The 27,061-nt window shown below is 44.3% G+C and overlaps 1 protein-coding gene across 1 annotated transcript; it reads right to left on the reverse strand.

Annotated features, from left to right (window-relative positions):
- Window positions 1-269: 269 nt before the first annotated feature.
- On the reverse strand, window positions 270-25,277 carry LOC111974979 (inactive carboxypeptidase-like protein X2). Its single transcript, XM_024003100.2, has 23 exons — window positions 24,422-25,277; window positions 17,252-17,557; window positions 17,058-17,096; window positions 16,682-16,840; window positions 14,872-14,955; window positions 13,413-13,490; window positions 12,333-12,389; window positions 9,436-9,513; window positions 9,192-9,301; window positions 8,464-8,603; window positions 8,028-8,112; window positions 7,738-7,882; window positions 7,542-7,633; window positions 7,168-7,291; window positions 6,798-6,994; window positions 5,265-5,441; window positions 4,749-4,933; window positions 4,212-4,646; window positions 3,788-3,918; window positions 3,415-3,554; window positions 2,369-2,468; window positions 1,942-2,108; window positions 270-1,846 (listed from the first exon to the last, which is right to left on the reverse strand). The coding sequence occupies exons 1-23, from the start codon at window positions 24,660-24,662 to the stop codon at window positions 1,427-1,429; spliced, it is 3,690 nt and encodes a 1,229-aa protein (XP_023858868.1). The 5' UTR covers window positions 24,663-25,277; the 3' UTR covers window positions 270-1,426.
- Between the last annotated feature and the right edge of the window lie 1,784 nt (window positions 25,278-27,061).

A 27,061-nucleotide genomic window follows, 5' to 3' on the forward strand; every position in this document is an offset into this window, starting at 1 on the left:
AGGGTGTTAACGATGCTGAATGGGTGTAGACAGAGCTCTCCAGTAGGTGTACCAAAACATTCAAGGACCAACCTTATCAACTTTCAAAGCAGAATTACTTTCCCATTATTCCTCAACTGCAGTGTGTGATATACGATTTTGTAGCTCTGAGTCTCTACTTTTATCCAATGTAAAAAACACAATTTCTAATTCTGCTACATAATACCGAATCGAGGCAGTCGGTCACATTTTTGGTCAGTGTGGACATGAAGAACAAAACACACATGCTGTATGTAAACAAGCTTTTATTAATTGAAAAAATAACTTTCCTCTACCTCAGCTAAATTATGAGGACCATTTAAGGAAATCTCTTTTGATTTCTCTCTTACTATTCAACAAACATTTTGTAAAGTTACTGTATGTCGATATTATGACTTTGCCGTCAATGTGTGACAATTATGTAAATTAATCCACACTTTTATAAGAAAAACAGAAACTTTGATTCTTTGTTTTGACTCTTCAAGGGTGGAGGCGATAGTAAAACAAGTGCGTAATCTGCAACCACCACATCTACATGATCTCTGAAGTACATTCTTTCGGAAAGCTTTGCAACAACTTTTTAAATTGAATTGGTATAAAATGTATTTTCCAGATATCAGTGTTTCTATTTTTCTACTCTAAACTGACATTTTTGTGTGTGTTAACGTTGTATCAAAATACCTACTTGAGTAGTTATACAGACCACTGACATTAGCTTGTGTGCCTGACTGTTTTTGCATTCAACACTGCATTATTCCTTTTGATCAGTTTTTGCAGATATACCTAAACACTTCTTGTGGCTCCTTTGTTGATCTGAAAGAATGGATGGCTGGGGGGGCTACCAGAGTTATTGGAGTCTCAGGCATTTTGCTTAAACCTATCCCTACCTGTCAGTTCTTTAAAGGGATACTTTGGGATTTATCTACTTCCCCAGAGTCAGATGAACTCGTGGATACCATTTTTATGTATCTGGGTGCAGTTTGAAGGAAGTTCTTAACTAGCGCTAGCGCAATTGCTAACTAGCTTTAGCGCAATGCCTGGAAGTCTATGGGTATCTACTAGCATCTTTCTAGTCATTGTGTTAATGCTAGTTAGCATTGGCTTGCGAAACTAACACGAACTTCCTTCATACTTGACACAGAGACATAAAAATGGTTTCTACGAGTTCCTCTGACTCTGGGGAAGTAGATAAAGGGCATCATTGCCAAAATCCCAAATATCCCTTTAAGGGGTCACTTAGTTTTCTACTCTAAGAATTGAGTTAACAGCCTGGGTTCAGGACTATGACATTGGTCCTGTTCAAATACCTTAGAATGCATACTTCCTCCCTACCTACCTTGATTTCTTCAAGGAAGTGGGGAGGAAGGATGTATTGTAAATATATTGGAACAAGGCCTTGGTGTTTATTTTAGTAATCGTCGATCTTGTACTCGTATTTGTAATCCAAGATGGAGTCCGTGAAACTTTCCGGTGCCGACGTTTGCTCCTCTCCTATGAACCACGAGTCGTACCAAGCAGTAGTGGGCTCCGCCTCTGTTGTCGTGGGAACCGGCGTGGTCGTCGGGGGAACCGGCGTGGTCGTCGGGGGAACCGGCGTGGTCGTCGGGGGAACCGGCGTGGTCGATCTCATCAGTCTCTGTTGCCGTAGACGACGGGTGCGGTCGAGCCCTAGCTTTTGCTTTTGCTTGCGACGCGCCTCAGGACCCATGGCGGTAACTCTGTCGGGAGGCGTCACATGCCTGTTACCATTGGAGACCGTGTTCCGTCTTGTTCCGCCGTTGCCGTGGCTGAGCAGGCGTATGGGCTTGTTGCCGTGCAGGGCCATGATCTGTGGATGAATTGATAGCATTTATATAGTGCTTCAATGGCTCTAAAGTGGCTAATAGGCAATATAATTATAATTGTAGGTGTAGCAGTACCCACTTGTTTGATACGGTCCCAGTTGGACTTGGCCAGGTTAAAGCTGCAGGTAGTTGCCCCTGCCTCGTAGCCCACCACACACAGCTTGGTCAGGGGGGCGTAGCCTTCTGCCCGCACCGTCACACGGTACTCACCTGGGTTCAACAAGCGCCAGTAGTCCCCTGTTACAGCTGTGGAGGAAGCAGAGAGGAGAGGGCTTAGACTGCACACTCAATAAAGATAGCACTAGCAGGCTCCTGGACGTCCACTGCATGTAGGTTTGTTCAGGGGGAAGGGACAACAGGTTGTTACCAATATCTACCCCAGCTGTAGTTTAATGAATATACCAATATAACAGTGCATAGCTACATTCATGCGTTCACAGCAGTCAGAATGCCAAGGGCAGTAGGCTATGCGACATGGTTAACACAAAGCCAGACACTGTACCCACCTGTAGAGACATCATGGTTGACCCCCTCTACAGAAACTGTAGCATTAGCGATGGGGTTCCCCTCATTGTCTTTTACCACGCCCCTGATCCCACGCTGCACCTGGGTGGGGTGAAAACCAGGGTTCAAAAGGTCAGTCACTCTACAGCAGTGGTATACACACTTTTTCAGTGGGGACACCATTTTTCCCACAATAATTTATTGCGATCCCAGAGATGGTTGTCCTTCTGAAAGGTTCTCCCATCTCCACAGAGGAACTCTGGAGTTCTGTCAGAGTGACCATTTGGGGTCTTGGTCACCTCCTTGATCAAGGCTCTTCTCCCCCGATGGCTTAGTTTGGCTAGGCGGCCAGCTCTAGGAAAAGTGTTGGTGGTTCCAAACTTCTTCCATTTAAGAATGATGGAGGCCACTGTGTTCTTGGGACCTTCAATGCTGCAGACATTTTTTGGTACCCTTCCCCAGATCTGTGCCTCGACACAATCCTGTCTCGGAGCTCTATGGACAATTCCTTCGATCTCATGGCTTGGTTTTTTCTCTGACATACACAATCAACTGTGGGACCTTATATAAACAGGTGTGTGCCTTTCCAAATCATGTCCAATTTACCACAAGTGGACTCCAATCAAGTAGAAACATCTCAAGGATGATCAATGGAAACAGGATGCACCTAAGCTCAATTTCGAGTCTCATAGAAAAGGGTCTGAATACTTATGTAAATAAGGTATTTTTTTATATACATTTGCAAAAAATTCTAAAAACCTCTTTTCACTTTGTCATTATGGGGTATTGGGTGTAGATTGAGGAAACATTTTTATTTATTCCATTTTAGAATAAGGCTATAACGTAACAAAATGTGGAAAAATTCAAGGTGTCATTCGGAATACTTTCCGAATGCACTGTATATATACAGTATATTACATTTTGGCGACCCCAGCTTTGAATACCACTGCTCTACGGCCACACTCCAGGACTGTGTGTGTGTTTTGGTATACTCTCAAAATGTGTTAATTGTTTCTCTGTGTGTGCATACGTGTGTCTGTGTGTGTACCTGCTCCATGAAGGTGAGCATGGCCTCTCTGTTCTTCTCCCATTCAATGACCAGCTCACTCTGATGGGGGAACTTATCACAGCCCAGGAACACTGACAGCTCCAGACAGTTAGTGTGCAGGTAGCTGAAGTCATTCATACCTGAGGATGGAGGGAGAGGGGGGGAAGATAGGTGGCAATGAGAACCCGCAATGCAAATGATGAGCCACCAGAGAGCGCCATTACCCCCGAAACTGGGTCCTTTACTCTGATCAATGTTACATTACAGGTTTCAACCTTTTTGAACTACTGTATGTAATGTCGACTATCATAAAAAATGGCTTAATGAACAGCAGACAGCAATGGAATAAAAAAGGGGGCATGTCTGTCCTTACTTCCTTTGACGGGCTGCCACTTGGCGCGATTGACGATTCCAACGCCTCCAGTGATGTCATTGCCGTGACAGGAGCCGTGGGAAGTGTATGTCATCGACAGGTGAGTAGAGGCATAAGAGATGGCCAACCACCTATAACACACAAACACACACACACACAGTCAGATAGGGTAATCTGATCCTAGATTTGTGGTTAACTTGGGCTCCCGAGTGGCACACATCTCAGTGCCAGAGGTGTCACTAGAGACACTCTGGTTTGAATCCAGGCTGTATCACAACCGGCTGTGATTTGGAGTCCCATAGGGCGGCGCACAATTGACCCAGCTTCGTCCGGGTTTGGCCGGTGTAGGCCGTCATTGTAAATAAGAATTTGTTCTTAACTGACTTGCCTAGTTAAATAAAAACATTTACTTCATGCTACACACCTGAAAAAGGAGGCGTCTGCTGTGGCCCTGGGTTCATCCTCAGGCTCTGCGTACCCCCCTCTCCCTCTGTCATCCTCCTCTTCCTCTTCCCTGTGTCCATAGCCATGTCCCCTCCACTCCTCCTCCGGCTGCTGGTATCCCCTGTTATACTGGTCTTCTTCTCGCTGCTGGTATCCCCTGTTCCACTGGTCTTCTTCTGGCTGCTGGTATCCCCTGTTCCACTGGTCTTCTTCCGGCTGCTGGTATCCCCTGTTCCACTGTCTTCCTTCTGGTCTGCTGGTATCTCCTGTCCACTGTTCTTCTTCGGCTGCTTGGTATCCCCTGTTCCACTGGTCTTCTTCTGGCTCCTGGTATCCCCTGTTCCACTGGTCTTCTTCTGGCTGCTGGTATCCCCTGTTTCTATCATCTTCCTCCGGCTCCTCAAACTCCTCGTACCTAGAAGAATGATTTAAATTGAGTTGATTGTTTGTTTGGTTTCATATCATTATTACTCCTGCCAAAAATAGCAAGAGTGCAGGAAGAGAAAGAGCCTCGTACTGTCTCTTCTTTCGGCTCTGTGCCCTCTCTCTCTTGCCCTCTCTGGTGCTGGCGCCGGCGGTCTTGGTTAGGCGGTGATTGTCGTAGGGGTACGCCACGAACCTCTCTCCCCCCTGGAAGTTGGCCCCCAGTACGAATGGGTGGCTCTCCATCCACAAGATGATGGCTCGAGTCTCCACAGCAATCTGCAGGACAAGAAGAACAAACAGCAGCCATCTTTTTTTATTTAACTAGGCAAGTCAGTTAAGAACAAATTCTTATTTACAATGATGGCCTTCCCCGGCCAAATCCAGACTCCCAATCACGGCCGGAGGTGATACAGCCTGGAATCGAACCAGGGTTTGTAGTGACGCCTCTAGCACTGAAATGCAGTGACTTGCTTGTACTGTCTCTGCTCTTCACACCATCTACATTTCCTTCCCTCCTTTTTCTCCCCTCCTGTCTTCATCCCCTCGCTTTCTCCCTTACCTGCCCCTCCCCTCTCCCTCCCTCCCTCCACCTCCTTCCTCCACACACCCTGTCATCCCCCTCTTGATCTGCAGGGATCTTGACATGGTGATTGGGGGTCAGTTTGGGCACCATGCCCTTGTCCTCGGCCTCCCACAAAACACTGTTCAGGTCAGGGAAGTTCTGGAAGATGTCATGGCCGTCCTCCGTCCAGTGGCCTGTTGTCCAACCACTCAGCTCGGAACCCTGTGGTGTCAATGGAACAGGATGTTATGGAGATATGGGCTGCATATTTACTGCAGTAATATCAACGTGTTAAAACCAAACGTCTTAGGATTTGCTTGAATGTCTCTAGTCTTGACTTAACATATGAGATATGTTTTCTTCTCTTGAGGAAAATAAAGTTGGGTGCTAGACTGTTCCTGCATACAACAATACTTTCCTACAGGACAACAAGTTGGCTAAATCAGAAACTGTCTGGCACCCCTTTTCCTTAATAGAACAAAACAGATTTGCACCCTGGAAGTGTAAAGTATAAATACAGGCTGTATTTCCCTGTGAGGGTCGTTCTTGAATTACGGTGGCATTTTGGCATGGCATTTTGGAAAAGAATTACTTGATTTTTTATTTAAATGGAGTCGGGTACATCTTCCCATTCTAAATCAACTAATATGGTAGCTTAATGACTTAAAATATGTTTTTACCATTATGATAACATTGTGCCACCAGTGGAGTAGTAACACCAATGAGGATTTTCTGAAATGGAGGCCACAAATCCTCAAATCTAAGGTCAATCCTTTAAAAAGAATTTACTAAAGTGATTCATTATTTCCATTTATTTAAATTGGCTGACACAAAATGATGAAGGAAATTCTCAAATTTATGACATACTGAAAGGTCGTGATAAGCTAATAATTTTCTTTAATATAGAACCCTCCCTCAATAACAGCTTGCCACGGGAGAAAATGCTCAAGGTCCTTGTCCCACTGGTGATGTGTAGGGGTGTAGTGACATGTTTTGGGGTTTAGAGATACTGTATCTATCTATTATTTTGAATGCTAGACAGTAAACAAAAGTATTTAATATACTTTTTATCTCCCAAACTCAACTCTGGACCTTGAAGCCAGTTCCACGGTATTGTTTCATTGTTCCCCTCTAATCAGGGACTGATTTAGACCTGAGACACCAGGTGGGTGCAATTAATTATCGGGTAGAACAGAAAACCAGCAGGCTCCGGAACTCGTAGGCTAAGAGTTGAATGCTCTTGCTGTAGATCAATAAAAACACCTATTGTTTTACTAGTATAATGTGTGTCCCTCAGTTTTATGTCATTGATGTTACCACTTTGAAAATCGCTGATTACAAAAGATAAGGACAAGCCAATTTGCTAGCCCCCAGTAGTTTCAACAATGCATACAAATAGTTGTTTTGCAGTATAAAGGACTTAGATATGTTTTCTTATTAAATAACAATGAAATAAAATTAGAATGTATTATTTTTAATGTTTTCGTATTTTTAAATTGTTTTTACATGGTGCCAAAGTCAAGGGACAACATTTACCACCGCAATTCAAGAATGAACCGTATAATATCCAGTACTGACCACTGCGAGGGCTTTCTCCTGCCCATCAGGGTTGAGTGAGGGCACCAGGTGGATACGTATTCCCTCCACCAGGCGGCGCACTCTGGGGTTGCCATCATTGTACTCCTTACACAGGTACTGCAACAGAAGAAGAACCATCTCCCGCCCCGTCGCCTCGTTTCCATGGAGACCGGCCGTGTAGCGGAACTCCGGCTCACCTAAGGAGAAAAACACAGATTGTCATTGTCTTTCCATGCTTGAGAGGACACGAGTACTGAGCTTTCTATGACAGTTAGCCTGGAATAACAAACGGGTGCAGTTAGCCTGGAATAACTAATGGGTGCATGTCCTGAAAACTGTGGACACAGACACAATATTGGTTTCATCCCACCTATCTCGTGTTCTGTGGGGTTGCCTGATATCACCATGGCCAGGATGTCCAGTCCGTTGGAGCTGCGACCCAGGCTGTACATACTGGTGATGTTGGGACACTCCTCAGACACAGACTTCATCATCTACCAGAAGAGACGCACAGGGGAAAGCAGCAGTTACCAACCCTGGCCCGGGACACCTTCAGTGAGTCTGTGCAAGTCTTTGTTCAAGCCCAACAAATCTTATTAAATGAATCCCCAAAGTGTCAAGACAGAGTTGAAGTCAGTCGTCACAATCTGTCAGACAAAACATTAGACCTGATTCAAGTTCAAACAGGTGGTACTGATGACCATAAGGTTTGAAGTCCCCTGAAATGGGAGTGTTCCGTCTCACCGTGACCATGTCTGAGTAGTTGTGATGTCTGAAGTCCAGGTACTGGACTGGAGTCACCTCATTCTGCAGCCTCTGGTAGGCACTGGTGGGGTCTGAGGAAATAAAAATGCACAGTGTCAACGTTTGCGTGTGTTTTATGTTTTACTATCCTTGTGGGGACCAGAAGTCTAGTAGGGTGGGTGTGTGTGTCACTCACCAGGCAGTGGGCAGCCGAGTACCTCCAGCCTCATACAGCAACTACCATTCCAGCTCTGAGGGATGACTCTGATGTAGCGCGCTAGTATGGGCTCAGCTAACTGATTCAGCACAGGGGTATCCTTATCAGAGTTACCAAAAAACAACTAGAGAGAGGGGGAGGAGGGGGGTAAAGAGAGAGGGAGAGACAAATATATTTGACATGGTGAACTTTTGTGCCCCATTAAAAAGAGCATGAGAGTGAACCCTGGGACCAAAGTACATTTGAAGCAGCGAGGCTGACAGACTCACCCAGTCAGAGTAACCGTCATGGATGGTTTTCCATTCTCTGCTGTCATTACTGAATTGCACGTAGTACGATGTCACAAAGTCACTCCTGAAACAGAAACACGCACACAAATTTTGTCACCATTTTGTCTTTGATATTTCTGAAATTGTCTGTGCGCTTGTGTGTGTCTGTGTGTGTGTGTGTGTTTGTGTGGTTTGGTTTCACTATCCTTGTGGGGACCAGAAGTCCTCACAAGGAGGGTAAAACAAGGAAAAGGGCTATTTTAGGCTTATGGTTAGAATTAAGGTTAGGGTTTAGGGTTAGATTTAGTTTCAGGGTTAGGGGTTAAGGGTTAGGTTTAGGTTTAGGAGTTAGGGAAAATAGGATTTTGAATGGGAACACATGTTTTGGTCCCCACAAGAATAGTAAAATAAACGTGTGTGTGCTTGTGTGTCTTACTCGTTACGTGAGTCTCGTCCCTGTGTTATGATCCCAGTAAACTCTGTTGCTTTGCGAGCGTCCATCTCAAACCAGTGAATATTGTCCTCTGGGTTAGGACACCACGCCCCACCATGCATGTCCTCCTCATCATCCGAAGCCTGGAAACCATGGAAACCATACAGTGTTGGAGATGAGGGTAAGGGGGCTTACCGTCAGGTTCGAATTAGTGTGAGGAGTGTACCTGCATGTTGAGTCATGCTCTGTGTTGGCTGGAGCAGTACTGAGACTTAGGGTTAGTCAATGGGTTAGGGTTAGTGTGTGAGGGTTAGTGTATAAGAGTTATGGGTTAGTGTGCGAGGGTTAGACTTAGCTTGTGAGAGTTAGGGTGAGTGTGTGAAGGTTAAGGTTAGTGTGTGAGGGTTAGTGTGTGTGAAGGTTAAGGTCAGTGTGTGAGGGTTAGTGTGAGAGGGTTGGACTTAGTGTGTGAGGGTTAGTGTGTTAAGGTTAGTGGGTGAGGGTTAGACTTAGCGTGTGAGAGTTAGGGTGAGTGTGTGAAGGTTAGTGTGTGAAGGTTAAGATTAGTATGTGAGGGTTAGTGTGTGTGAAGGTTAAGGTCAGTGTGAGAGGGTTGGACTTAGTGTGTGAGGGTTATTGTGTTAAGGTTAGTGGGTGAGGGTTAGCGTCACTGTGTGAGGGTTAGGGTCTGTGTGTGAGGGTTAGGGTCCGTGTGTAAGGGTTAGGGTTACCTGTATGTTGAGTCGTGCCCTGGCTTGGCTGTAGCGGTAGTGAGACATGGAGGAGGCCAGCAGCTGGTCTGATTCTATCCTATGAGACTCCATACCCAGGGGAGGACACTCTGCCACCAGGGGAAAACATCTCAGTCACACACACATCACAAAAACTTCAAACCACAATGGAAAACCTCTCAAGCTCTTGCTAAAACTCTTGCTAACCGAGTATTGTATCATTGGATGGTAGCAAGTGACTTACTTTTGGGCTCCTTGAATACGTGTGGTCTCTTCTTGGCTTTGGCCCGCTCTTCCTTCTCCCTCCTCTGCTGAGCTCTCTCTGTCAAACAGCACCATAGTCAATCACTAACTACAATTCCAGTAATGGATTCTCTGTGTGCGCGTGCGTGCGTGCGTGCGTGTGTGTGTGTGTCGACAAACGCAGTAATGCCTCAGAGGATCCACATGCCTTCACATTGCAGATAGGAAGGAAACCAGATGTATTCTGTTTCTCCAAATTCAGGAATGTGCTGATTTAAATTCAGATTGTTCTTTTTTTCTTCAGTAAATCTAAGACAGGCCACACACTGTTGTATCCAAACTTTCATAACCACCAGTCACATTTTCTGGGTAACCCTACTTAAAGTGTCAATATCTCTAACTGGATGTGAAAGCTGTCACATTTTGTATTAAATGGGATTTTGTTCTACATACACATGTGCAATCACGGATAGTGGTGGACAGAGTATCCCCCCCTGACCCCCATTCTACAAGGTGTTGAAAGCGTTCCACAGGGATGCTGGCCCATGTTGACTCCAATGCTTCCCACAGTTGTGTCAAGTTGGCTGGATGTCCTTTGGGTGGCAGACCATTCTTGATACACACGGGAAACTGTTGTGGGTGAAAAACCCAGCAGCGTTGCAGTTCTTGACACAAACCGGTGTGCCTGGCAACCTACTAGCATACCCCGTTCAAAGGCACTTAAATATTTTGTCTTGCCCATTCACCCTCTGAATGGCACACATACTCAATCCATGTCTCAAGGCTTAAAAATCCTTCTTTAACCTGTCTCCTCCCCTTCATCTACACTGATTAAATTGGATTTAACAAGTGACATCAATAAGGGATCATAGCTTTCACCTGGATTCACCTGGTCATGTCTATGTCATGGAAAGAGCAGGTGTCCTTAATGTTTTGTACACTCAGTGTAATCTCCCATAGACAAAAGTCCCTGGTTCCATTCTGATTATACATTGAGCTGGTTCTACTCTCCTCACTGTGCTGGAGGTACAGTACAGAATGGAACATGTGGCAACAGCTGTTGGTTCTTATCCCGAGTGTTTCGATCTTCATTCTCAGCTCGTGATTTCAACATCTCTCCCCTCCATTACTGTCAGACTCGCTAATCCTCTGTTTTTATCCCTTGTGTTGTTTTTCTCTCTTTCCCTCATATTTCCTTCCAGCATGTTCTGTAACCTCTCTTTGCTGTCCCGTCTCTCCCTTTCTTTCTGCTCCAGCCCAAAGCTTCTTCCATGCACCAATACAGGTTAAAGGCGTTTACATTTGAGTCATTTAGCAGACTCTGTTATCCAGAGGGACTTACAGAAGCAATTAGGGTGAAGTGCCTTGCTCAAGGGCACAGCAACAGATTTTTCACTTAATTGACTCGGGGATTCGGACCAGCGACCTTTCCTTCCCTACCTTCCCTCACAACACATTTCTATGGTTCAGATTTGTCCTGCTCTAGATAGAATTAACTTGTGTCCCTTGTCTTAGCAAGTGGAGCCATACTGAAGCTTCACAGCTACATGTTTGCAATGCCCAGGTAGAGACTGATATCTGTGTTTTTTTTTCCTCATTCGCTTTAAGCGGAAACATGAACCATTCGGGACTGTTATTCCTCCACCACATTATGAATCTGTGAGTGACGTGGTCATATGTTCATCTGCTTGACTGGGAGCTTTGACAGTGCAAAGTATGACATGGCAGTGTTACTAAGTTTTACTTGCAATGACTCTGATATGTGGTTGTTTTACCTACCTTAGTTTAATGGACACAAAAAAAATGCTGGGTTGTTTGGCTGACCCATCTGCTGGGTTGCAGACATTGGGTCACTTCGGTTTTTTTTACATTGTGGCCTTCCATTATAGAATTTTGCTTTGATGTGGATTGAGGCCTATACTGTACATTCATATCAGTTGTGTTCCTCCATTGTATTCACCTTTCCTATTTCTAATGTGGGGTTGTGTTTCTGTGCCCAATTGGAAACTAAAAGACTATGAGCAAACTAACCTATGTAATTGAATACTGTACATGGAAATGGATTGTGATGATACCCATGAATGAATGCTGAACAATGTGCTTATTTTATCTTTTTTTTTTATCAGGGATAAAATTTGATTTGATATATATGAAATTGTTTGGTGAAATATGCATAAAAGGAGAGTAATTGCCCCTAATTCTGCACTTTAGTATACTTTTGTACTTCCAATTTTGATCATCATGATTTAGTGAATGCAAAGAAAATGTTTTGATCTACTGGGATTTTTAAAAGAAAGACTAACTTTCTGTTTTGTCTGTTTGGACAAAAGTAGGGTTGCGTTAATCTTTTTGCAGGGCAGTCGTGTTCTTTTTGATGAATGTATTTGCAATTTCGACGGTATAATATAGTTTTGATTAATGTATTTATGTTTTGAGAAGGCAACTACATTTTGAAAACGCATTTACTGTTCTGCAAAAGGGAGTTCTGTGTCTTGTGGACTTTGTTTAAAAAATCAACAACATGATTCCAAAAATTGCTCGTCAACCCAGAATGAAAGTTAATAAAAACACGACTGATCGTTAAATGAATGTTTGGGTAATCCCAACAACCAAACATGTTGGGTTATTCACGCAACCCAATCGGTTGACTGTGTCAAAATAACCCAGTGTGTGTTCTATCCAATATTTACCCAGTGCTGGGTTACCAAAACCCCCAAATTGGGTTGTTTTTAACCAAGCATTTTTTTGTGAGTGCATTGACTGTAAGTTGCTCTGGATAAGAGTTTCTGCTTAATGACCAACATGTAAATGTTACTGTATAATGTGAAGTATCTACAACTGAAGATAGATAGATCACAGTCATTCAGATCATAATGGAAAATAGGCTGTGCACAATACCTCTATCCTCTCTCTCCTTTTCTTTCCTTTGGGTCTCTCTCTCCCCCTGTTTTTTCGCTGTGGTAAACAAAGGAGGGAAAAACAATCATGGATGAATTTGAGGTTACTTTCCCCCACCTCCCCATTACATGTAACAGTATACTGTGTATGTGGGGTGTTTTCGGTGGAGTGAAACATTTTAGAACGTTGCAGATAGAATAAAAGATAACGTCATGATTTTCTATTGTAACTGGCAGACAATCAATCATAATATACACAAACATTCTGTAACGTTTCCCCCTCCTGAACAGGCCCAGGTGTTTCTTAAGGTTTGCCACATTTCCAAATGATAAACATGACAAAGTGTTTGAGGCAATAATCTTGATTTGACTGTTGTTTGTTCCAGTCACTTGGCATTTTCTTATTTGGGAGTTTGGAACATCAGCTGCCAAAGTCTTGCTTAACCCAAACTTAGACAACAGACCATATAATTGAAACAGTATACACTTATTTTGTTTCATTCTTGTGGGGAATGAGAAGTGTAGGCCCATTACTTTTGACTCTGTGGTAAAGGGCCAGTTCTTTATTGTGTCTATCTAATTTTTATTTCACCGCAGGGTCCCATTGAAATGAAAAACATATTTCTATTGAAGATTTGGCCAAGGGTTTATTTTACAGTGCAGAGAGTGTGTGTGTGTGTGTGTGTGTGTGTGTGTGTGTGTTGTGTGTGTGGTGTGTGTGTGTGTGTGGTGTGTGTGTGTGTGTGTGTGTGTGTGTGTGTGTGTGTGTGTGTGTGTCAGTGTGTTTTTGGTTTTACCTCACAAGGATAATAAATCAAGGAAAATACAGACAAGTGAGACATTCGCAGCGGATTATTTTAGGTTTAGGGGTTATGTTTAGGGTTGCAATTATGGTTAAGGTTAGAATTAGGTTTCAGGGTTAGGTTTAGGGGTTAGGGTTAGGTTTAGGTTCATGGGTAAGGTTAGGGTTAGGTTAAGGGTTACGGTTGGGCTTAGGGGTTAGGGAAAATAGGATTTTGAATGGGAATCAATTGTTTGGTCCCCACAAGGACAGTGTGTGTGTGCCCGTGTGTGTACATACTCTGTCCACCACTATGCCCGTAGTCATACTCCTCGTACCATGGGCTTTCATAGGTGGGTGGTGGTGTAACAAGCTCCTCTGTATTGGAAGGAGAAAACACAAACACATCATTACAGTAGCCTAAACTGAGGAGCACACTGTTTCTGCATTGATTCAACAGTACATAACTGCCATGGCAAAACCAACCTGACTCAAGCAGAAACAGACTGGCAGCCTGTCTAGTAGTACTAATCTATTTTTACTAAACAACATCACAGAGAGAGAGTCTCTTTGGTGTAATGTATGCCTTCCAAAGCGCTCTGAAGTTAAAATGCAGTATGTAGTTTCAAAACATTAATACAGTAATCTTCCACTACAGTGATGGTGGAACAGAGCCTTTATTTCTGCAGCCACAACAGACACTCTGTTTGGACCCACATAAAGCTAGCATAACACGCTGCCTGTTATTTGCCTCGTTAAATGTTTAATTTAAGTTTACAAGGAATATAACAGAGCAGCCATCTTGTGAAAGGCTTCTCTCTCAAAAACAAAACCATGAAAAGCCTTTGGCTGTTTAGAACTACACTCTCACCCACTCGCTCTCCTCTTAAAAAGCAGGGTGATGATCTAGCCTCCTACTCTGTCATTCCCTGGACTAAGAGCTCTAATTCAATCTGATCCGCTTTAGCCGACATCAGCATAGCGGTTATTTTGGCGGTGTTGGAGGTGGAACTGCGTTAGAGCTATCAAATCCACAAGCGTCTCCAGGCATTATACCTAAAGCAGACATTGGCATTGGCTGCACAGAGTTGCATTAACCTCTACGGAATCGGTGTCCCTAAACCGGGACGGTTGTTGCTAACATGCACTAATGGGACTAGAAGGACATTGTAAGTAACAGACAACTTTCCAGGACATAGACATGTCTTATATGGGTAGAAAGCTTAAATTCTTTATAATCTAACTCCTGTGTCCAATTTACAGTAGCTATTACAGTGAAAAAATACCATGCTATTGTTTGAGGAGAGTGCACAACAACAAAACACTTTTATCACGGCAACTAGTTTGATACATTCAACTCTGAAGGTAAATAATGTACTTACATTCAGTAATCTTGCTCTGATTTGTCATCCTGAGGGTCCCAGAGATAAAATGTAGCAAAGTTTTGTTTGATCAAATCGATTTTTATATTCAAATGTAGGAACTGGGTTCTACAGTTTGAACCCCTGCTGTCTACCCCTGCTGTACACCTCAGACACCGCCAAAACATCAGCTGATCTGGTTGAATCTAGGTCTAAGCGTATGGTTTACAGGATCGACTTCCACACTATAAACCCTAAAACAGGGGTTGTCTTTCATTCTTAGAAAGGAGAAATAGCAGCATACACTGTGGCCCTCTAAACGGTGACTGACTGACTGACTGACTGATTGATTGATTGACCGGCTGACTGAATGATTGATTAATTGAGATGTAAGTCACCTGTAACAGCATAGCTCCAGTCATCTTTCTCTGTGGGGACGACCTCTGTACCATCAGGGAAAGGAAAATTCTCGGGCTCCTCGTCTGTTATTGGAGAACGGAGAAAACGAGAAAGTGAGAATGGAGATCTCAAAGAATAAAGAGAGCAGAAAAGAGAAAAGAGAGAGCAAGATCGAAGAGGCACATGAGAGTAAGGACGGAGGCAGATGGAGAAGTAAGAGTAGAGAAAGAAGAGAAAGAAGAGGATGAGAATGGAGAGAGATGGAGAGGTGCAGGAGTGAGATACTGTAGGAGTGTAAATCTGGAGGAATGGTAGAGTGAAACAGTAGTGGAATTATGGACACAGTAAAAGTAATGAAAACCTGTTGCAGCTATCACACAAAGTACAGATGAGCTGAGCTTTGCAATGAATGTCACTGACAAACCTTCACATGAGATGAGATTTCCATCATATAAGGTGGAAAACCTGACTCATTGGTTAAAGAGTCCAGTTGGCAAATATCATAAAGGGTTCGATTTAGAGTGGATCTAGATGAGAAATCCAGAGATAAAAAGTTGTTATTGAATTTTAAACCTATCCCAAACCTTAACCATTACCTTAACCATTCAGAGTTCATGCCTAACCTTAAGAATTTGGAGTTAATGCCCAAACTTAACCTTTAACACTAATGAAATTCAACATTTGGAACAACTTCGCAATTTAACATTTGAGAAAAATGGATGGACATCTAATTCTGACGTGAGACTGTGAGGGCTGGTAGGTTATACACCTATAGTACACGTTTAAACTAATAGCTAGTATTTGAAAAAATACTTTGATAATAATTTTGAAGTAGTTAGTAAAGTTAATTGAAATTGGTATTTTTTGCCATTGATGCCTTTGTTCCATTCATTAAGTTATTCCATCCATAGACTGTGTATATACACAGAGTATACCAAACATTAGGAACATCTTCCTAATATTGAGTTGCGCATGGACGTCGGGGCATGGACTCTATAAGGTGTCTAAAGCGTTCCACAGGGATGCTGGCCCGAATTGACTCCAATGCTTCAAGTTGGCTGGATGTCCTTTGGGTTGTGGACCATTCTTGATACACACGGGAAACAGCTGAGCATGAAAAACCCAGAAGCATTGCAGTTCTTGACACAAACCGGTGTGCCTGGCACCTATTACTATATGCCGTTCAAAGGCACTTAAATCTTTTGTCTTGCCTATTCACCCTCTGAATGGCACACATACACAATCCATGTCTCAATTGTCTCAAGGCTTAAAAATCATTCTTTAACCTGTATCCTCCCCTTTATCTACACTGATTGAAGTGGATCAGTGACACCAATAAGGGATCATAGTTTCACCTGGATTCACCAGGAAAGAGCAGGTGTTCTTAATGTTTTGTACACTCAGTGTAAAAGCTCAGTGCTGCCCCCTCTCATTGAATATCTCAAGTACTGCAGGCTGCCATTAGAAACTAAATTATACTTATATTTCAATATTATCCTTATTTATACCACAGCATTGTTAAGTACTCGTTTCTGATTGGCTAGAAAGGCATTCTGTGTGTGATTTTAAAATAATTGATTTAAGGACACATCTGATGTAATAGCAGCACGAATATTGACCATGAAGATTGTTATTTTCCCATTGCCTATAATGGAGGATCCTGCTTTCTGGCAATAACAGCCTGTAGTACCCTGGTCGACCTTGAACTTCATGGCTTCAATGAAAGGGGGAAATTGTTCTCCCCTGACTCATTCATTCATTCGGTCAATGAGTCATTCATTTTAGGACACAGAGGGGGATGAAACATACATCTGGCGTCCCAGTAGTCCTCGTCTCCCTTGTCCACCTTTCCATCCATCACAGGAGTGGGGGGCGTGGCCGTTGGGTTCTCTCCCTGCCAATAGTCATCTTCTGGGTCGACCACTGGGCCTCCGGGCTCCTCCTCATCTGGCTTCCAGTAGTCATCCTCTATCAGAGGGACACATGGACAGTAGAGGTAACTTTATTAGTGTGGAGATTTGTTTTAAAAGCAAGACATAAAACAAAATCCACATGGTTTTTCAAGGTACAAATAAGATCATAAACAAAGTGGCTATACTATAACGTTTTGAGTGGTATTAGAACACTGAGGCCCCAGCTTCAGAGAAATGATATAATGGTTTGTCATCTGTACACATGATCTCACCGTTGTCTGGGTAGGGGTAGTCTGGGTATGGGTCAGGTTCTGTGGGAGCATCAGATGGGACAGAGATCAAAGTATTACAAACAACTTTGTTACTCACACAATGCAAAGCCAATAAAAAATCTAATCAACCAATCCTAGTCTGTTTTTATTGAAAACGTTGATTACAGTAGTAAAGTGGTGTGTTACTGCATTACCTGCTTCTGTGTACACCTCTGTGGTAGTTGTAGGTGGTGGTGTGGTAGTTGTGGGTGGTAGTGTGGTAGTTGTGGGTGGTGGAGTTGTAGGTGCTTCTGTTCGTGGCTCCTTTTCTTTGCCCTTCTTTGGCTTTTTGTCTGCTTTAGGCTTCTTGGTGGCCTTGGGCACTTTGGGCTCCTTGTTCTTCTTGTCTTTCTTGTCTTTCTTGTCTTTCTTGTCTTTGTCTTTCTTGTCTTTCTTGTCTTTCTTGTCTTTCTTTTTATCCCCTTTGCCCTCCTCTTCCTCTTCGGCTCTCCTGACCCTGGCTTGGGGTCAACGGGGGAAAGGAAAGTTAATAAACTTGGTCATTTCGACATGTTGATTCCTGAGGGTCAAATTAACAGCACATAACAATCCTATAACAGTCGGATATGCCAGGATATGACAAGATGGCATTCAAACAAAGGCTATACATTCAAACAAAGGCTAACACCAACTCTCTGCTACTGAAGTAGACTGATGAGAGATAGAGAGACAGATAACCAAATATAAATAGAGTGATAGAGTGAGAGGGGGCAGAGAGAGATGGTGACAGAGGAAAAACAGTGGGAAACAGAGACAGACAGACCGAAATCCCGGACCAGACAGGTGTAACGGGGATGGGGAAATCTGCCAGACAGAATCACTCTAGCAGGGGGCACAGCTGAGCTAACGTCTGGCAGATGGGGGAGATGACGGTGTCCTGTGCAGAAGAAAAGCTACTCTGTTTGCATGGTGAAACAACAGGGTCCTCTACTCACACACACACACACACACACACACACACACACACACACACACACATCAAGGAGAGGGACTGCAGTGATATCATCACACCCAAGTTCAAGGAGATCTCATCTGGGTTTATGTAAATGTTTCTACATTAAGTCACATGACATTAAAACATTCCATAATCACGTGTTTTTTTCTATCTGATGTGTAATGGATAAAATATAAAGATTTTCTTCCTTCTGCCGCTTCCTCTGAATGTACATATTTACAGTGTGCTGCATGCTACGTATAGGATGTGGATGTAATTGTGCTCTGTGCTACTTACTGATGGTGCTGCTTAAATCGCTACGGAGGGTATTGTATTGTATTGTTTTGGGGAACAAGAAGTTGTGTAACTACAGAAGTCAGTGGAGTGTATTCATTGGTATTTCCCTCTCTCTATTCGTGGCTGTTTGAATACCTGTGCCAGTGACCTACAGTTGAAGTCGGAAGTTTACATACACTTAGGTTGGAGTAATTAAAACTTGTTTTTCAACCACTCCACAAATGTCTTGTTAACAAACTATCGTTTTGGCAAGTCGGTGAGGACATCTACTTTGTGCATGACACAAGTCATTTTTCACTTATAATTCACTGTATCACAATTCCAGTGGGTCAGAAGTTGACATACACTAAGTTGACTGTGCCTTTAAACAGCTTGGAAAATTCCAGAAAATTATGTCATGGCTTTAGAAGCTTCTGATAGGCTAATTGACATCATTTGAGTCAATTGGAGTTGTACCTGTGGATGTATTTCAAGGCCTACCTTCAAACTCAGGGCCTCTTTGCTTGACATCATGGGAAAATCAAAAGAAATCACTCAGTCTGGTTCATCCTTGGGAGCAATTTCCAAACGCCTGAAGGTACTATACGTTCATCGTTAACATAGTATGCAAGTATAACACCATGGGACCATGGAGCCGTCATTCCGCTCAGGAAGGAGACGCGTTCTGTCTCCTAGAGTTGAACGTACTTTGGTGCGAAAAGTGCAAATCAATCCCAGAACAACAGCAAAGGACCTTGTGAAGATGTTGGAAGAACAGGTAAAAAAGTATCTATATCCACAGTAAAATGAGTCCTATATTGACCTGAAAGGCCGCTTAGCAAGGAAGAAGCCACTGCTCCAAAACCGCCATAAAAAAGCAGACTACAGTTTGCAACTACACATGGGGACGAAGATCGTACTTTTTGGAAAAATGTCCTCTGGTCTGATGAAACAACTTGCAAGCGAATAACACATCCCAACCATGAAGCACAGGGATGGCAGCATCAAGCACCTGCTTTGCTGCAGGAGGGACTGGTGCACTACACAAAATAGATGGCATCATGGAAGGAAATGATGTGGATATATTGAAGCAACATCTCAAGACATCAGTCAGGAAATTAAAGCTTGGTCGCAATGGGTCTTCAAATGGACAATGACCAAAGCATACTTACAAAGTTGTGCCAAATGGCTTAAGACAACAAAGTCAAGGTATTGGAGTGGCCATCACAAAGCCTGACCTATAGAAAATTTGTGCGAGAAATGAAAAAGCGTGTGCGAGCAAGGAGGCCTACAAACCTGACTCAGTTACAAGGCTCTGTCACGGCCGTCGTAGGGAGGAGACCAAGGCGCAGCGTAGTAAGCGTACATTCTTCTTTATTTAAACGAATGAACACTGAACAAACGAACAAAATAACAAAACTAACCTAATATGAAGCTAATATGGATAGTCCAGACAGGCAAGTAAACATAGATCAAGAACACACCAATATCCAAGGGAAATGGCTACCTAAATATGGTCCCAATCAGACTTACAAATACCTAGACCTACTAACACCTAGACTTACAAACCCTAGACAATACAAAACTAGAATACCACTCTAGTCACACCCTGACCTAACCAAAATAATAAAGAAAACAAAGATACAGTGGGGAGAACAAGTATTTGATACACTGCCGATTTTGCAGGTTTTCCTACTTACAAAGCATGTAAGCATGTTTGATTGAGTGTGTGACAGGTGTCTTTTATACAGGTAACGAGTTCAAACAGGTGCAGTTAATACAGGTAATGAGTGGAGAACAGGAGGGCTTCTTAAAGAAAACTAACAGGTCTGTGAGAGCCGGAATTCTTACTGGTTGGTAGGTGATCAAATACTTATGTCATGCAATAAAATGCAAATTAATTACTTAAAAATCATACAATGTGGGCTCCCGGGTGGGCGGTGGTCTAGGGCAATGCATCGCAGTGTAGCTGCGCACCAGAGACTCTGGGTTCGCGCCCAGGCTGTTCGCAGCCGCCGCGACCGGGAGGTCCGTGGGCGACGCACAATTGGCCTAGCGTCGTCCGGGTTAGGGAGGGTTGGCCGGTAGGGATATCCTTGTCTCATCGCAGCAGCGACTCCTGTGGCGTGCGGGCGCAGTGCGCTAACCAAGGGAGCCGGGTGCAGTGTTTCCTCCGACACATTGGTGCGGCGGCTTCCGGGTTAAAGGGCGCTGTGTTAAGAAGCAGTGCGGCTTGGTTGGGTTGTGTTTCGGAGGACGCATGCTTCGACCTTCGTCTCTCCGAGCCCGTACGGGAGTGTTAGCGATGAGAAAGATAGTAATCTAGCAATTGGATACCACGAAAATTGGGGAGAAAGGGGGTTAAAATCAAAAATCAAATCAAAAAAAAAAAAAATCATACAATGTTTTTTTGATATCCATCTCTCACAGTTGAAGTGTACCTATGATAAAAATACAACCTCTACATGCTTTGTAGTAGGAAAACCTGCAAATCGGCAGTGTATCAAATATGTTCTCCCCACTGTAACTAAGGTCAGGCGCGTGACAGACCTTTGGTTCTGGCTCTGGTTCTGGACGCCCGCTCCTCTTACACTGATCCCTCTGCCTATGTAGATCGGACCGTGGATCACTGCCTTTGTAGATCCGGACCGTGGATCATCGCGGAGGCTCTGGACTGCGGATCATACCAGAGGCCCCGGACCGGGGACCTCGCTGGAGGCCCGGGCTGGGGACCTTCGCTGGACGACCGGGCTGGAGCCGGGCTGGGGACCGCGCTGGAGACCCGGGCTGGGACCTTTGCTGGAAGCCCGGGCTGGGGACTTTGCTGGAAGACCCGGGCTGGGACGGTGGTTGGAGACCCCGGACTGGGGATCGTCGCTGGAGGCCCCGGACTGGGGATCGTCGCTGGAGGCCGGACTGGGATCGTCGCTGAGGCCCCGGCTGGGGATCATTGCTGGGGGCTCCGGACTGGGGATCGTCGCTGGAGGCTCCGACTGTGGCCCGTCGGAGGAGGTTCCGGACTGTGGCCGTCGTTGGAGGTCCGGACTGTGGCCCGTCGTTGAGGTTCCGGACTGTGGCCACGCGCAGAAGCTCTGGACTGGGGTACTGTCGCCGGAAGCTCTGGACGGATACTGTCGCGGAAGCTCTGGACTGGGTATCGTCGCGGAGTCTGAACTGGGTACTGTCGCCGGAAGCTCTGGATATGGAAGCGCACTGGAAGCCTGATGCGTGGTGCCGGAACTGGTGGTACGGGCTGAGGACAGCACTCAGGGCGAGTGCGGGGAAGAGGCACAGGCCGTACTGGACTGTGGAAGCGCACTGGAGCCTGATGTGTGTGCGGAACGTGGACCGGCGGGTGAGGACATGCATCAGGGGCGAGTGCGGGGAAGAACGCAGGCCGTACTGGACTGTGGAAGCGCACTGGAGGCCTGATGCGTGGTGCCGGAACTGGTGGTACCGGGCTGAGGACACGCACCTCAGGGCGAGTGCGGGAAAGAGGCACAGGCCGTACTGGACTGTGGAAGCGCACTGGAGGCCTGATGCGTGGTGCTGGAACTGGTTGTACCGGGCTGAGGACACGCACCTCAGGGCGAGTGCGGGGAAGAGGCACAGGCCGTACTGGACTGTGGAAGCGCTCCAACCTGACTCAGCCAATCTCCTCGTGTGCCTCCCCCCCCCAAAAAATTATTGGGGCTGCCTCTCGTGCTTGCCTTGTTTGTATTTCTCCTCATAATATCGCCGTTCCGCTTTTGCTGCCTCACATTCCTTCTTCGGAAGGCGATACTCCCCAGCCTGCGTCCAGGGTCCTGCTTCATCCAGTATCTCCTCCCAGGTCCATTTCTCCATAAAATGCTGCTCCTCCTTTTCATGCTGCTTGGTCCTTTTATGGTGGGTTCTTCTGTCACGGCCGTCGTAGGGAGGAGACCAAGGCGCAGCGTGGTAAGCGTACATTCTTCTTTATTTAAACGAATGAACACTGAACAAATGAACAAAATAACAAAACAAACCGTGACTTAACTTAACATAGATCAAGAACCCACCAATACCCAAGGGAAATGGCTACCTAAGGTCAGGGCGTGACAAGCTCTCAGGAGGAATGGGCCAAAATTCACCCAACTTATTGTGGGAAGCTTGTGGAAGACTACCCGGAACGTTTAACCTAAGTTAAACAATTTAAAGGCAATGCTACCAGATACTAATTGAGTGTATGTACACTTCTGACTCACTGGGAATGTGATGAAAGAAATAAAAGCTGAAATAAATAATTCTCTCTACTATTCTGACATTTCACATTCTTAAAATACAGTGGTGATCCTAACTGACCTAAGACAGGGAATTTTTACTTGGATTAAATGTCAGGAATTGTTAAATGTATTTGGCTAAGGTGTACTGTATGTAAACTTCCGACTTCAACTGTATCTGTGGAACAGAGTGTCACGCCCTGACCTTAGAGATCCTTTTTATGTCTCTATTTTGGTTGGTCAGGGCGTGAGTTGGGGTGGGCATTCTATGTTGTGTTCTATGTTGTCTAGTTCTATGTATTTGGCCGGGTGTGGTTCTCAATCAGAGGCAGCTGTCTATCGTTGTCTCTGATTGAGAACCATACTTAGGTAGCCTTTTCCCACCTGTGTTTGTGGGTAGTTGTTTCCTGTTGTGTGTCTGCACCAGCCAGAACTGTTTCGGTCGTTATTCTTTGTTATTTTTGTTATTTCAGTGTTCATTTAATAAATATGGACACGTACCACGCTGCACCTTGGTCCTCTCCTTCCAACAGCCGTTACACAGAGGCTGTGTATTCATGTCATATTCATGTGTATTCAATATTCCTCTCCGTTAGTAACCCAGCCAAACTGTAATGGCACGCTGTCAGAGCATCATCAACATTGTCCTGTCCCTGTCCTTAAGATATCTGATTCTGTGTAGTTGGTGTTTCTAATATCTTTTCAATTGTGCAAGCCATAAATATGTAGCCTATGACAGTAGTAGTAAGTTTTACATAGTGCACTACAAACTATGTAACAATGTGTACCCACAAAATAGTTATACAGTACCTACTAGCTAATGTAATTACCATGTAAATACAAGGTTTTGGTGCAATTTAATTGGGAAATAGGACTGATTAAACCAACAGATGTGTGTGCTGAAGTTAACTCGATGTTAAGCTGTGAATCTCAGGAACAAAATGTGTTTTATAACTAACACTACATCATCAGCCCATCTCAGAGGGTGAATCCTTCCATTTTGGAGCTGGGTTCTGTGGTACAGTACAGTACAGTAGAAAATAAAAGTGGACTGTACAAATCTGTCTCCAAGATGCTCAGCTCAGAGCCCAGCCAGATCTGTTACTGCAGCAGACTGAATCTTCCCCAGTCCCAGGTCTACTCTGCTTTGGGCCAAGAGACAGTCCAGGTATGTGTGAGCTGGAGAGAGACAGGTTAGAGTACTGTATGGTGTGTGTGTGTGTGTGTGTGTGTGTGTGTGTGTGTGTGTGTGTGTGTGTGTGTGTGTGTGTGTGTGTGTGCACGGACACTGTTGGACTTGTCATAGTGACTGAAAGGTGTGTGTGGGTAATTCAGGAAATTGCTGGCTTCTTTCAAGACCAACACTCTCCTCCACCTGCCTTGTGCCCTGTCCCCTGTGCCTGCCTGATGATGTCATATAACGTTCTCCAATCCTCGCCCTGGAAGGAGGCATCTGTTCCAGCCCAACAAACAGACACTGTTGATGATTCTACTACTAAGGTTTTGATCATTAGCTGATATGATGATAAGATGTGTTATTGCTGGGCTGGAACAAAGGCATGTACACCAGCTGAATTGGGTCCTATCTAGTAGGTAAAAGCATCCATGTTTCTAGCCACAACTCAGATGGGACCCAATTCTCCACTTAGTAACATATATAGCATTATAATATGAATGTTCCTACAGGGCAAAAACTGGTTGAATCAACATTTCCATGTCATTTCAACCCAAAAATGCAATGTGATAACTTTGAATCAACGTGGAAAACATTTTTGCCTGAGTTGAATTCACGCTAGTTGACAACTCAACCAAATGTAAATAAAAACTAGACGTTGAACTGACGTCTATGCCCAGTGGGTTGGCTTTGTTCTTACCTGGTAGGGCATCCTCCTCTGTGGCTCTCTTTTCCTTGCTAGTCTGGCTTTGTGTCTCTGTGAGTTCCTCTTCTTTAGCTGGTTCATCCTGGGACTCCTCTCCATATAGGGCCTCCATCCCTCTCTCCTCTACAGCCTGGCCTAAAGAGACAATGCCTCCTGCACTCTCCCCTGCTCTGGGCAGTAGCACACAGCATAGGGCCAGCAGAACCAAACACACCACTGCAATATGACCTCCCATCCTCCTTACTCTACCTGGCTCAGGATTCTACCTCAATGTTCCACTGAAAAGTTCCAGCTCAGTGTTCCGATTAAGTATTCTGTATTCTAGTTCAGATTTCCCAAAATCTTGCTAAAAGTTCCAGCTCAGAACGCTACTCAGAAATTCTACCAAAGTGTTCTGTATCTGAATTCTACCACAGAATTCTACCACTCAGTTTTCTACTCTCGTGTTCCATGCCTTCTCTCCGGTGAGGAAGATTCTGGAGCTCCAAGCCACAGCCAGACACAGACTCACTCAGAGCATGAGGCAGGGCTGGACACAGAGAGAAGAGAATAGTGAGAGAGGGAGGAAGAGCGAGGGAGAGCAGTCCAATTGTCCTGCAATTTAACTAAACGACAGCTGAAAAAGTTTTGGCTGAGAGAGATATAATCCCCTTCACCTGGCTGACGGGTTTCAACAGGTGCAGAGATCAAAAGGAGAGCTCAGCATAGATTGAGCAGAGCAGCTCACTGGAGAAGCCAGGAGAGGGAATGAAGAATCCAGGTTGGCTCTATAGAGGCTGTAACTCCTGGTTGGAGAGGTGAAAAGAGTTTAGTCCAGCAGCAGAGGACTTCTTCCACTTCTTCAGCCTCCTTTCCCCTCTGCAGACTGCCACCAACAGGCAGGAATGGAAAGGGGGGGAGGAGTCGAGGACAGTGTGTTTGTGCTAACAATATTGAAACCCACAAATATTTAAGGAACAGAGGAACATAATATAACTATACAGTATAACTATATAACTACTGCTATACACACCTTTATCTATTCACATACTGTCCATACACACCATTCACATACATATTTATAATTTATATTCCTGACTCAGGTCCGGAAGCAAATTTCCTGCAATTATATCCATTTTGCTTTGGGGTTTTGTACTGTGTTTTTATATACTATATTCTCGACATAGTTCATTCTAATATTTCTACCACTGTACATTGCATTTTAGTTACACTGTTTATACACACCACATATTTATTTATACTCTGGATTCTTGACATATCTCACTCTAATATACCCACTGCTGTACATACAGTGCCTTCAGGAAGTATTCCTTGACTTATTCCACATTTTGTTTTGTTACATACTGAATTCAAAATGGATTCAATATATTTTTTCCTCGCCCATGTACACACAATACCCCATAATGACCAAGTGAAAACATGTTTTTAAAAAGTTAGCAAATTTAAATACAGAAATATCACATTTACATACACTACTGTTCAAAAGTTTGGGGTCACTTTTTCTGTCCATTAAAATAACATAATATTGTTCAGAAATAGAGTGTAGACGTTGTTAATGTTGTAAATGACTGACTATTGAAGCTGGAAACTGCAATTTTTTATGGAATATCTACATAGGCGTACAGAAGCCCATTATCAGCAACCATCACTCCTGTGTTCCAATGGCATGTTGTGTTAGCTAATCCAAGTTTATCATTTTAAAAGGCACATTTATCATTAGAAAACCCTTTTACAATTATGTTAGCACAGCTGAAAACTGTTGTTCTGATTAAAGAAGCAAAAAAACTGGCCTTCTTCAGACTAGTTGAGTATCTGGAGCATCAGCATTTGTGGGTTCGATCACAGGCTCAAAACAAAGACCTTTCTTCTGAAACTTGTCAGTCTATTCTTGTTCTGAGAACTGAACGCTATTCCATGTGAGAAATTGCCAAGAAAGTGAAGATCTCGTACAAGGCTGTGTACTACTCCCTTCACAGAACAGCCCACACTGACTCTAACTAGATTAGAAACAGGAGTGGGAGGCCCCGGTCCAGAACTGAGCAAGAGGACAAGTACATTAGAGTGTCTAGTTTGAGAAACAGACACCTCACAAGTCCTCAACTGGCAGCTTCATTAAAGGTCCTGAACGCTCTGGAGCAGGTTTTCATCAAGGATCTCTCTGTACTTTGCTCCGTTCATCTTTGCCTCGACCCTGGCTAGTCTCCCAGTCCCTACCGCTGAAAAACATCCCCACAGGATGATACTGCCACCACCATGCTTCACTGTAGGGATGGTGCCAGGTTTCCTCCAGACGTGATGCTTGGCATTCATGATCTGAGAGTCTTTAGCTGCCTTTTGGCAAACTCCACGCGGGCTGTCATGTGCCTTTTACTGTGGAGTGGCTTCCGTCTGGCCACTCTAACATAAAGGCCTGATTGGTGGAGTGCTGCAGAGATGGTTGTCCTTTGGGAAGGTACTCCCATGTCCACAGAGGAACTCTAGAGCTCTGTCAGAGTGACCATCACCTTCTTGGTCACCTCCTTGACCAAGACCCTTCTCCCCCGACTGCTCAGTTTGGCCAGGCGGCCAGCTGTAGGATGAGTGTTGGTGGTTCCAAACTTCTTCCATTTAAGAATGATGGAGTCCACTGTGTTC

The sequence above is a fragment of the Salvelinus sp. IW2-2015 genome, linkage group LG15 (assembly GCF_002910315.2).
Source record: "Salvelinus sp. IW2-2015 linkage group LG15, ASM291031v2, whole genome shotgun sequence".
NCBI classification, from domain to species: Eukaryota; Metazoa; Chordata; class Actinopteri; order Salmoniformes; family Salmonidae; genus Salvelinus; species Salvelinus sp. IW2-2015.

Coding starts and splice junctions, on each gene's coding strand:
- LOC111974979 (XM_024003100.2), bottom strand. CDS start 24,662: ATGGGAGGTCATATTGCAGTGGTGTGTTTGGTTCTGCTGGCCCTATGC. Junction 12,390..13,412: donor CGGGCATAGTGGTGGACAGA/GTATGTACACAC, acceptor TGTTTACCACAG/CGAAAAAACAGGGGGAGAGA. Junction 8,113..8,463: donor GGACGAGACTCACGTAACGA/GTAAGACACACA, acceptor TTTCTGTTTCAG/GAGTGACTTTGTGACATCGT.